Genomic DNA, 13,219 nt, shown 5'->3' with positions numbered 1-13,219 from the left:
TTAAATTATAAACTTACCGGTTTAGTTATCACATAACTACTCGTTTACTCAACACGAATCGAACGTTCAAAACGTAGTCTCGCTCGCTCGTGAATACCCGAAACACTATATAATCTATGCCGAAACATAGCTCTGATCGCACGCCTCGACTTTAATTAATCCGGGTAACATCCGGGTCAAATCCGGGTACGACCCGGATTGCTATCCGGATCAGTGGGTCATCCGGGTCAGCAGTAGTGACCCGGTTTCAACGCTGCTCGGCATCGCAGGAGATAGAGAAGCACGCCTTTCCTATAGCACGTCGTTAGATCAGTAGCTACAAAGTACTGCTATAACAACAACGCTAGCTACCTATACACTTACTACACTACTTAACTGATGAGTTGACACCTTGTCGTTTTATCCTTACGCACCTTACAGTAAAACTTTGGCGGTAAAAACTTTGGCGAATGTTATTTCAATCGCCAAAGTTTTTTCCGCCAATTTTTTCGACATGCAGAGGGGTTTCGTCGCACTTTTTACCGCCAAAGTTTTTTACTATATGGTATATAGTTGAGCATTTTTTTTACCGAGGCAGCTGCCTTGGTTGCCTCAATGGTAGCTACGCCACTGATTACTTGGAGTAAATATCTAGCTAGGTTGTATTTTCTATAAATAAAAAAACTGTCTGTGTTCACATGCTATAGCCTTCTCACAAGTCCCTAGTGGGTAATACTGCCTCTTTTAAAGCAACAGTCATTCCTACATTACTATTAAATATACACACAGCAATGCTGGAATTACAACTAGATGTAAAAAATAAGTTATATCCCACACTTTAGCCAAAAGGTTAGGATTTTAATGTTCTGTCACAAACCGACGTAAAATATGACAGGAACTCAGTAAGACACTCTTCTGCATCTTCGGGATGAGGTTAGCATGATATATTATTATTAAATATACACACAGCAATGCTGGAATTACAACTAGATGTAAAAAATAAGTTATATCCCACACTTTAGCCAAAAGGTTAGGATTTTAATGTTCTGTCACAAACCGACGTAAAATATGACAGGAACTCAGTAAGACACTCTTCTGCATCTTCGGGATGAGGTTAGCATGATAAATCTGTAATGTTTGTAGTTGATCTTTTAAACCTTCAGGAACAGAGCCAAGGGAACCAATGATAACAGGAGCCACAGATGCTCTTACAGACCACATTTTCTGAATTTCAATCTTCAGGTCACTATAGCATTGCCGTTTTTCAGAAATCTTTTGGGAAATTTTACTATCTCCTGAAAGATTTCTGTATTATTATTATTATTATTATTGTTACTAGGACCGCGTCACATACAACCAAGTACATACACCAACGTGACAGCCCCCCGGTGAGGCTATTAGGTGGTGAATGCATTATCCCCAAATCAACTCAATATGTCACAGTAGTGACAGATATAACACTATAGTGGCATCGTAACTAAAGGCCACCAGTAGCTAAGTGCCAGTACATCATTGGTGTGGTATAAATGGCACAGTGATGTGTACAAAGTATATGTATACAAAACATACAGGAGAGAACTATACATTATTGCAGTATTGTATGCAGCAATACATTATAGGCAACATCACCATGCAGATAAAACTTATTAGCCAATATACAGCAATGCATATCAACATCAACTAGAGGTAAGTAAGGTTCATCAGTGGTGTAGGAATGGCACAGTGATGGGTGACACACTATAGTTATGCATACACAACTTTCAGGAGATAGCTACACAATGCTGTAGGCGTATGCAAGCCAGATGAACCAGATAAAGGAAGACAGCCAAGCCACTAGAGCCTAGTAGCTACGCCAGGTGAAGGCAAAAAAGATTAAGCACGTATTGAATTGCCTGACACCAACACAAAGAAAGTTCGCCATGCCAGCTGCACAAGACAAAATTGTTTACTTGTATTTTATATGTAACTGTAAGCTTATTGTAAAGAGCGTGGCATATGTCAGTTTAATGTTTTCTTGTATTGTTTATTTACATGAATGAATCCACTGGCAGCTGGCATGGAGACTTGAGATGTTACAAACATAAAAACTTACTTGCAATCTTCTTGTTTACACAAGTGGCTTCTGTAATCTTCTTGTTTACACAAGTGGCTTCTGGCTCTCCTGCACGGGCATCACTAATCTTCTTCGCGCAATATGTAAGTAATTAAGCAAGGGTGTGGTACTGGGCGTTATATAGAATTACACGTATGGTCAAGTCATCAGCACAAACAGGAGCGACGATTATACGTTTGTGCCTTCATTCACAGGCGAATCTATCCCCGGTTAGTTCATGTCTCTAGGGCTCGTAGTTTTCTCAAACATTAATTATTAATTATTTATTTATTTATTTATTTATTTATTACGTAATTTTAACCGCGTTTCGTATTATTCTTAGTACTTGGTTATATAATTATTATTATGATTAAAGTACCTGGTAAAGGCAGAGCCTGTATACCAGAAGGCCTTATAGCTAAAGACCTAAGATGTTTATATTAACTGCACTAAGTATGTTTGAAAAGTAGGAGAAAGAAGAAAAAAATCCATGACTGTACCTGGGAAGCCTCGAACCTACAGCCATCTGATTAACGCTTACTTTACATATGTCGTATTAATTTATATGTGGTCCCACATGCCTAGACTGCATGTTGCTGAGGATCAAGTCACCACTGGGCCTGGGATTTTTTTTTTGCATTCCTCACATTTTAATTACATGTTTCCGACTCCCTGTATCACAGGTTTTAAGCCCCCTAGTGGGATAGAATTTTGTTTAATTAATGGTTTAATAATAGAAATAAAATTCTCACAGTGAAGGGCAGCAATAATTTTCACTGTGCTGTTTTAGCTAGTGATATTGTGTGACTTGGTATCTTGGCCTGATAACTTTTACTCACCCGGCCATCCCAACTCACTGCACTTCACGGTAACTGTTTCTAGCCCCCAAAACGTAGTTTTTAAATGGTAAAATCTTAATATGCTGTCACTCAGTAGATGCTCTTAATAATTGGAGAAATTTTTCTACAACTTTATATCTTCAACCATAAACAGCATCTACAACATTATCATTGTTTATGTTTAAAAGAAGTCAATATGAATAAATTTCAGAAGCAGTTACTTAATCATGATTTGCTAGACTAATAATTATACCAGTAATAATCATTGTCTGTTCTCGATCTATCGATATACGTATATCTGAGTACATCTTGGATGATAAACTTACAGGCTATATATTAGACTCCATGTTATGGTTGAGAATAGAGTATAATGTACTTAGTGTTCTCTTTGGGTCCTCCATATAACAGTGGGGCCAAGTATGTTTAATGTAGTCATAAGTATTTAAACATGACAGCTGCACATATTGTGTAGTTGTTATTGTGCATAGTTTTTACCTTGAAATATATTGGTAGTGAAACTATTAATGAATGATCTTATTCAAATACAATCCATGCCTAATTACCTTCAGTATAACACAAGTACATTGTTGGTGAGTTTATACAAAAGCTTTACACAATGAATTATTGCACAGTATTGTATTGTTTGTAATATATATATCACTGCAGTATTTTCAAGTTACAATGGTAAAATGAGAAGTTTCTGTAAACTTTTTTTATTAAGTAGTGTGGCTTACTTGATATCACTACTGCAGCTGTGAGGATGTCACAACTAAGAAACAACTTACTTTGTGTAGTAGGTTAGTATATTTTGTACCTGCATGGTATTTCCTAGACACATTTGTGTGTTTATATACATGTTAGCTATATGTATGTAGAAAATTGACTCATCATTAGATAGAATAGCTTAGTAATAAGTGTTGAATAAAGCCACAGTATTTCATATTATGCAATTTTTCTACATGTAGTATACATTGCTGTTGTGATGGTCATCAGGAGTCATGCTTTAATATCAGTTTCACGTACCCTCATAATTCCAACAACGGATTATGCAAAGTTTTGCTGTCGTTCAACTTCAGATAGTGGAAGTAATGAACCAGTGGAATGGCTTAATTCAAACTTGGATGTGTTGACTACCACTGACAAGATAAGGATAAGAAGTACAGTATAAACAGTAAATACAGTAAACACACACAATTTGCACAGTAAGACCTACCTTTTACGTACTTTTAGCATCGACATAACCCATGAGAATCAAGAAATGTGACATGCAACCAAGGAGATCCAGTGCTGCATGGTACACAACATACAAAATGTATTGTAGTATGGTGCATGGGAAGATCAAAAGCTGCTGCCAGTGTTACAAATCTGGTCACTGTAAAGCATTAATACAATACAATACAATAAAATCAGTTGTAAACCAGTCTACAAATAATTGTAGCATGGCTAAGTATCTTCTTTTGGCCACACAGTCTGGCCACTAATTAGTTCAAAGACTTCAAACGAAACCAAATACCAGACCAACACAGGAAGTCACAGTACAAGGCTAAATCAAGGACTGACAAGGGGGTAAATTGCTCTGGTACGAATGGACACACAACACTGCACTCATCTGAATGAAATGGGAATCAGTACAACCACTGGGCTGAGCCCAGTATCTACCACACACTTGTTCGCCAATAAATTAAGCTAACCAAGACTATTATAGCGCTGCACCACTCAACTCAACAATGAATATCAGACACTTCAGCTACAGCGGTAGCCAATATTAACCTTGCATTCTTGTCCCTTCTGTGTTACAAATGGGTGCCTTTGATCTGCGCAATAAATCAGTTAGAACACACCCGTATCTGATTTGTAAACACTTGGGCCTGCGGCCCTCGGGTGTCGTGTTTACAAATCAGATACAAACCTCATGGGTGTGTTACAACTATTATAATGTATTACATATAGATAATGAACCAGGAACCAAGAAAATACAATTTCAAACACAGACAATTCTTAATGTGGATATTTACTTAATCTTTTTATCCTGAAACATTCAAATAACTTGCACATCCTTAAATATACTCCAGAGTTCTATGTTGACTCTATGTATCTATCAATTTTGTATAGATTGGCTGGCAAGGACTTTTCTATGATTTTAAAAGTACAATGTGGTTTGCTGTACTGGAACAGTCATTTATAAAATCTTCACAAATAAAGTTAATGTGTGTCTCGATTTGCAAAAAGGTACCCTTTTCACACACAAAATTTTGCTTGTATTTTGAAATTTGAAACTTCATAAATTGTATATAATCCTGAAATTTCCATGAGTGAAGCTACAGTATCTTCGATATAAAGAGCACCTTAATCCATATAAGACGTCAACTGTTATAACATTTTGTATGTTAGCATGTAAAATGTGTGTAAAGTAGCACTTTGCAAATTCAGTTGGATTCCACCCAGGAATTTCCACACTTGTATAATTCCACAGGTTACAACCCACTGTCATCAGCTATCTTTAGTTTAAATCTATATACCTTATAAATAAATTGTAGCAATGAAACTTTTGAAAGTTCTAGAGTTGAATAGGTGCATGAGTGTTGAGTGCAAAATTTAGAAAGTTTAAAAGCCAGTCCCTGACCTGCTTTGGTGTTGTTATACAAGAACATAGGCGGTGGAGACCCCCCATTTTTTGGGACACTGTTTGCAAGAATAGATCGAGACACTTTAATAGAACAGTCAGGATCTAGATACTCTAATAGAACAGTCACAGTATTCAGAGAAGCAGTGTAGCAAATTACTTGGCTACGTATGTGTAGTTATAAATAAGGAGGTATAATTGGTGGAGAGGAGCTATTGTCAGCAGGCTGCTACCTTTTTTTTGGTCTTCGACTTACAGCTGGCCTGGCCCCCTCACTCTTTGGGCTGCTCCAACCGCCCCTGTACAAGAATGAATGATACCTAAACCTAAATAGAACATTAATTGTAATTTACTATAGAGTGGTTCAGTAATGGATGCAGACTCTACAAAAAGAGTTTCACTCTGAGGTATGGTGGTAGTAATGGCTACAGTCTAACTACCTAGCTAGCTATAGTTTGTGCCAAATAATCACTCTTCAGGATTATTGCACTACTGAATTATATACATTTGGACTATTTCAGAATGTTGCTATAGCTATAACCCCATCACAGATTTTTCAGTGATGAATTAAACTTTAACAAAATCATAATAGATCATAGCAACCACTTTTAAGCGACTTATCAAGGTATTCAAGGTAAACCCACAATCAATGTAGTCTCTTTTTGTCTCCTAGCTCTGTGCTGCATATCATTTACATGTGTGACTAACATGGGCACATGGAATTTCTTCAATTTAAGAGAGGACTGCAAAAATGCCTCATTTTACTATAGCTTTAGCCCACTGTATTTATTGTATAACTTTTATATAATAACATTTTGTATATACATACTGTTTTGTGTTTATTGTTAAGCATCATCAAGACATCCTACCTGCAAAAGCAGCTTGCAATTTCGACCACCATCAATATCTGTTGCTGGGAGCTACTGGTGTAGGAAGGTTAACAGTAATGATAAGGTTGAAGTAAAGTTGGTGATTGAAAGTATGTAATTGATTTTAAATTCATATTGTAGTGTGCCATTTTTGTCATAAATTTTGTCTTTCATTTTCACTTAAGAATTTATTTCACTTCAAAATTTTAGCTATGTACATATGGACATGAATAACCATTGCAATAAACTTTCATTTATCTTGAGATCATTTCTCCAAAATTGCTGTTAATAGTGTACCTAATAATTGTTTTGTTAAAATGGTTAGCAATTTTATGCTAATGGTTTCTTATCCTAACATTGTGCTTACTTTTCTGTGTTAATCTCACACAAAATCACTTCAATTATCTGGTCACCAGTCACCAGATAGTGTTTCCAGGGGTTTAAACAGTTAATGGTTCACTGTAATAATTTTATCATCAACAACATGGCCAGATTATAAACTTCTTATATAGATGATAGGTGTACTAGAGCCCTGATATGAATTGTCTAAAATTAGTGAGAAAACATCGTGTTTCCTTGGACCAGCTGTTAAACCACAATCAGATGAATTCAATGCTAACACAATATTGAGTATCCACACTAAATATATTCTAATCTTGTATACAGGCAAGTTTTTATGCAATTGTATTTTACTCTGTAATTTCAACAATTTTCCTTGTCTCCCAGGGTTGTGTATTATTGTAAGAACTTATTTAATGACCTGATCTGCGAAAAGTGGTCTTATAGCCTTTCCAATTGCATGTACTTGGCATCCAATAACTTCACTTGTGAAAATGGTACCTCCCTGAAATTTGGTCACTATGAATAGCTAACCGTAACTTGGCAATATTGCTTGGTGTAATTTGAAGGTGATAGGTTAAATACATTAGGAGTTATGATCAGTCAAACTTGAGAATTTGGACAAGCTTTAGATCATATTATGACCATGAATACATTATTTTTATTATTTTATAGAGTATTATATGACACAAACCATTGTCCATTGGACACAACATTACATCAAGTACACTACTAGGCCTGTGTCAAATATTCCAGAGTATAATATGCTAAAGTGCTATGCCAGCATAATGCTAGCATATTAGGTGGATATTTCAAACTGTGAAGCTTAATTCCATGAAAATAGACCAATATTTCCTAATAGAGCAGTCAGCGGAAACTGCAAACTTAGATTGATACTCTCTAATAGAACAGCCACTTTGTAGTGAAATACTCTAATAGAGCACTCACTAATTAAAATGTACCAAGATAACTGTAAGAAATGTTGCTAACCTAGGAACATAATTCAAGCATAATGGGAACACTGAAGAGAATAATAAGTGAAAATTTTTGCGAAATTCCTGAAAGCATTTTGGGCAAAATTTTGAGCACATTTGACTCAGGCCTATACACTACAAACTACTACTGATAATCAACCTATCACTTATGCAGTGTCAATCACTGACTGAAGCTCTCATGCAACATGTTGACCAAGATTGGTGCTAATTATGCTAAAACATTAACTTTGCTTAATGCACAATCACACACCTACATGCATGCTAGCATGCACTTGCATGTCAGTGCACACAAACACACACACACACACATACACACACACACACACACACACACACACACACACACACATACACACACATGCACATAAACCATGTTTGTGTAATGTACTATCCTATGCTACATTTCATGTTTACTCAAAATGTATGCTTTTAACTTATGAGTTCAAATACAATAACAGTTTTCTTAGTAGTACTGAAAATAAACTATCATTGCATATTTGAAATTTGGTATATACACAGGTAAAATGGCAACATATCAAACAATATCTGCACCACTAGGGTCTGATGTATATTTGGACTGTCCAGATCACAATAGCACTATTTCATGGGCTATTAACCGTACTGATCATATTAATTTCACCACTGAACTGTCATATAGTCAAAATATGTCAGGTATGGTCATTCACAGTATAACCCCAAAACAAAAAGGATGTTACACTTGCTATTCTGAGGAAGATGCTATTGGATACACAATGATTAAAGTGATTACAGAAAGTATGACAATAATAACGTGTACAACTATAAACAGATGTGCTTTAATTTAATACAGGGCCTTCACAAAATCAGATAGTGTTAGTGAATGTCAGTGAACAAGTGGTACTCAATTGTACTGTGTCATCTTTACCAGATCCAGTGTACAACTGGTCCATCCCAGACACTTGTTCATCTTGTCCACTCACCAACAGTAATAGTGTTATGATCTTCACTGCTGATATTACTGATAGTGGGGAATATGTCTGTGAAGCTGAAAATGAATATGAAAGAATCTTAGTGACCTTTACACTCAGTGTTACAGGTAAACAAAACTTTCATACGTGTGTGTGTGTGTGTGTGTGTGTGTGTGTGTGTGTGTGTGTGTGTGTGTGTGTGTGTGTGTGTGTGTGTGTGTGTGTGTGCATGTGTGTGTGTGTGCATGTGTGTGTGTGCATGTGTGTGTGTGTGTGTGATACAAGATCGCAATAGGCTTGCAGTATACATTATGCATTATGCATATGCATAGTTAGCTATGTATAATTATGTACACTACACTATTACACTATTATGTAGGTGTATAAACAGACAGACAATAACTCATGCATTATTTGTACTGGGCATAACACATACACATATTTATAGTACACGTTGTAAAAGAATTCTGGAAACTTGTTACAGGATAACTAATGAATAGAGTTTTATAACAGGCTGAAAGACTCTTAATAGCATTGAATAATTCCATGTATCAAATTAACTAAGTATGTATACGTTAATTGTAAAGCTAACTTGAAACTTAAAAAATGATCTTGAATACTTTATTGCATCCACTTTGTCCTCAAACTTTGAATGTATAAACAAAACTTAGTGAATTTTATAACTCTGTATAATTTATTTAATTCAACATACATGCACTACTTTTATAACAGAACACACAGATCATCAGGTCACTGTAATAATTCATTAGGTTTATTGTGAAACCCAAATTAATATAAGATATACTGTAGTAGCAGCTTTCATCTGTAATTCTGTTACAGACAAGTAGCTACTGTATATACTTACAAATACTAAGTATTTTACTTAATAGTACTGTGTACAATGTATAATGAAGATTTTATAATGCAAATGTTTTCCATACACAGTGTATCCAACATTTATATTTAGTGACCAGTTAGTTATTGTACAAGAGAGAGTTGTTCTAAGAAAATCAGATGTATTTATAAACTGTTCAGTTAATTATGGGACAGAATACAACACTGCTTCATGGCAACTTGACAACGAACCATTGTGGGTCAATGAAACTTCAAAATACTGCCAAAATACATCTGGTGTAATGATTAATAATGTGACTGTAGAGGATGAAGGAAATTACACATGTTCTGTTGGCCAACTTAAGGCAACTGTGTTAGTAAAGGTTAAATGTAAGTGTGTGTTGTCACAAATCTAGATGCCTACATAAATCTAATTCACTTAGGGCCTCCAGAATTATCAATTGCACAAAATATGACAGTGTTGGTGAATGTCAGTGAATCAGTGGTACTTAATTGTACTGTGTCATCTTCACCAGATCCAATGTACAACTGGTCCATCCCAGACACTTGTTCATCTTGTCCACACATCAACAATGATAGTGTTATAATTTTCACTGCTGATATTACTGATAGTGGGAAATACGTCTGTGATGCTAGCAATGAATATGGAAGCATACAGAGAAGGTTTATTGTCCATGTCATGTGTAAGTAGCAATAAACGTAAATGCCTGTCCTCTCCATGTATCATTATTTCTTGTGAAAATTAACTACAGATAATAAATATAATACATACATTTTGCAACGCTAAATTATACAATTGTGAAAATTAGCTATCGATACATACTTCTCACACATACAGCAAAACCACTGATTAGTAGAAACACTGTGCCAATTTTAAGAGATTACAACAGAGAGAATAGCAATGTGATGCTTAGCTGTGGTGTTTACTATGCTCATCCATCTCCTGAAATCACTTGGAATATGATGGCCAAATCATCTAGAGTTTATCAGAAATTAGAGCAAAATTCTACAGGGAAATACATAATGCACAATAATGGAAGCATTGAAGTGTATTATCGATTTATATTAGAAAGTGACCACTTAATATTCATGTGTGCAGCAACTAATAAGTATGGGTCTGCTGAAAATGTATTTCATCTCTGGGATCATGAGGTCTTTAATCAAGGTTTGTTGATGTTTAAGCATGTATGGATGACATATATACCATAACAGCATTACTGATGTACTATTTGAGCATATATATCCTTGTTTATCTGTTGATGTTGTTTATGCTATATGATAGAACAAACACTTTTACTATATATCAAAGTTCAAAACTGTCAAGATGCTACCAATGTAAGTGAAACATGCATATATGTACAGGAATAACAAACAGCTTACCGTTAGGAGCCAGATGAAGTTTTTAATGAATTGCGACAATGGTTTGGTGTTGTTTGTGAATGTAATGGACACAACAACTTGTATGATCCTGAACAGGCTTGTGTTGATGGTACCACTGCCAGTGTTACCACTAGTGTTCATCCTGATGGTAACAGAACTGCTAACATGTTAATTGATTTAGTGAAATCTGAACTCCAAGAAAGAAGAGTTAAACTTCCATCTGGATGGATAGTTTGTCTTAGCCCTGACTGTGAATACAATGGACAGGATTTCATCATATATGTGAAAAATTTAATGACTAACTGCCAAGTAGTCATCAATGTAAGTTGTATTTACTAAGCTAAATATAGCTGGTATACTTTGCAGTTAATTCTTGCCCTTTAGTTCCACAGATTTGTGAATGCAATCACTCTGTGTTGTCACAAATCTTATAATTATGCACTTTTTATTGCATAATTAAGTTCATGTATATGCATAATATTATATTTTTTGTTAGAATTCCATCAACATAATTCAAAGTGAAATTGAAGGACTACTTGGGTCTGTATGTAACTGTAATTTTCAGTTGCTGGCACCAACATGTTTGAATAACTCAACAGCTTCTATTACCGCAGTGATTAAACCTAATGGAAACCATACTGCACAAATGATGATTGACTTGATAGAGGAGAATATACAAGAAAGGAATCCTTCAGTGATGTACCTCAAATCTGGATGGGTACTATGTCTTAGTCCTGATTGTGAATGGGAGCCTGTGACCAACAACATGTTAGAATCTAGTGACAGTCACTCAGTACCCCTTACAGTAGGACTGGTGGTTGGTATCCCATGTGCTCTAATAGTTATACTGTTGTGTATCATTGTCATAATCTGGATAGTTCATAAAAGGTGAGAATTTATGGTGATATGTGCTTAGCAAATTGTGTAAACCTCACATTTAGCTGTAATTTCATTTCTGCATGCGTATGTCATATCCATATATTTATTTCAACCTAACCTATAGATCTCCTAAAATGCCCAAAAAACCAATGAGCTGTGATAACAAAGACCCTGGTCACATATATGATGAACTTAGTATGTTTACAATGATTCCTCCTCTTGCTGCCAAGAATGCAACTCCAAGTCCTAAAAGTGACAAGGTTGTGTTTGATACATCACGTGTTCAACCACCTTCCTATCAACCATTACCTAAACCACGTTACGAAAGTTGTAGTGCTGCCAGTATGGAGAAATATAATGACTATCATATTGAAAGAGATGTCAGAAGCATCAAGGATGAAGATTGCTACTTTTCTAAACCACAGTATGAAAACTGCAATGCCTGCAGCACAGAAAAATGCAATGATTATCATATTGAAAAAGACATCAGAAGTACCAAGAAAGAAGATGGCCACTTTTCTATGCCACAATATGAAAGTTGTAGTGCTACCAGCATTGAGAAATATGATGATTACCGAATTGGGGAAGATACCAGAAGTATTACCGATGAGAACTGTCAAAAGATGATTGATAAAACTGAACTTGAGCCTTATAGCAAATTAGTTCACCATAAATAAATTTGTAATGCTGGCAGATATAATGCCTTTGCATGCATGTATAGCTGCTGTTATAAATAAATGCAATAGTTTACACATGCAATGCAGTATTTATGCAAGCAAGAGTTTCTTTACACATATATTGCTGATGAAATTGTGAAAAATATTAGTCATATAAGATTCACAAGGTTGATTGAACAAAAATTAGCCTTTTGTAGCACTGACCTATATTAAAACTAAAAGTAAGATTATCACTCAGGCTCTTTTCATGCGGCTCCCCTGCCCCAAAAATTATCTAAGAACTTGCTATAGTAATAGCGATGCAGCAGATAGCTTCCTAATAAGACAGATGCAGGTGCACTCAGGACCTAGCATCCAGCAATGTCCTGGGCTGCCCAATTTAACCCCAAAATATGTATACAGCACTTAGCGTATTCCATGTAGCAAGAGTGCACATAGGCCAAGCTGACATAGGATGTTAGTAGTATGTAACACCTTTGCATACATATACAGTTGTTATAATTAAATCCAATATTTTACACATATGATTTAATCATTAATGCAGTATTTATTCAAGTAAGAGTTTCTTCGCACATAATTGCTGGTAAGATTGGGAAAACATTAGTCATGCAAATTCACAAGATTGATAGAATGAAAATTAGCCTTCAGCTGAGCAGATGGTAGCACTGAAGGGTTTTGCTTTGATGTCCAGTAGGCTGACAAACTTAGAATTCACTTAAGATATTTGAATCCATATCAATATTGG

At 35.5% G+C, this 13,219-nt stretch overlaps 1 protein-coding gene and 1 long non-coding RNA gene across 3 annotated transcripts in view; one reads left to right on the top strand and one right to left on the bottom strand.

Moving 5' to 3' along the window:
* The window catches only part of LOC136250605 (uncharacterized), a 91,162-nt gene extending 88,849 nt beyond the window's left edge, over positions 1 to 2,313 (bottom strand). For both annotated transcript variants that reach the window (XR_010698590.1, XR_010698591.1), the window contains exon 1: positions 2,072 to 2,313. This is a non-coding gene — a long non-coding RNA (uncharacterized lncRNA). The remainder of the gene's footprint in view (positions 1 to 2,071) is intronic.
* Positions 2,314 to 3,580: 1,267 nt separating this feature from the next.
* Positions 3,581 to 12,759, top strand: LOC136250599 (uncharacterized). Its single transcript, XM_066042827.1, has 12 exons — positions 3,581 to 3,707; positions 3,876 to 4,067; positions 6,384 to 6,512; positions 8,256 to 8,510; positions 8,566 to 8,811; positions 9,629 to 9,907; positions 9,961 to 10,221; positions 10,377 to 10,703; positions 10,821 to 10,873; positions 10,925 to 11,239; positions 11,415 to 11,806; positions 11,922 to 12,759. Exons 1-12 carry the CDS (start codon positions 3,671 to 3,673, stop codon positions 12,472 to 12,474), a joined length of 3,039 nt encoding a protein of 1,012 aa, XP_065898899.1. The 5' UTR covers positions 3,581 to 3,670; the 3' UTR covers positions 12,475 to 12,759.
* The last annotated feature ends 460 nt before the right edge of the window (positions 12,760 to 13,219 follow it).

This window comes from Dysidea avara, chromosome 3 (assembly GCF_963678975.1).
Source record: "Dysidea avara chromosome 3, odDysAvar1.4, whole genome shotgun sequence".
Classification (NCBI taxonomy): Eukaryota; Metazoa; Porifera; class Demospongiae; order Dictyoceratida; family Dysideidae; genus Dysidea; species Dysidea avara.
This window is presented reverse-complemented; position numbering and strand designations above follow the sequence as displayed.

Excerpts from the sequence above, each read along its gene's own strand:
- LOC136250599 (XM_066042827.1), top strand. The coding sequence starts at position 3,671 with ATGTCACAACTAAGAAACAACTTACTTTGTGTAGTAG. Across the intron at positions 10,704-10,820 it reads TCATGAGGTCTTTAATCAAG|AACAAACACTTTTACTATAT; the intron begins GTTTGTTGATGT and ends GCTATATGATAG. Across the intron at positions 11,240-11,414 it reads ACTGCCAAGTAGTCATCAAT|AATTCCATCAACATAATTCA; the intron begins GTAAGTTGTATT and ends ATTTTTTGTTAG.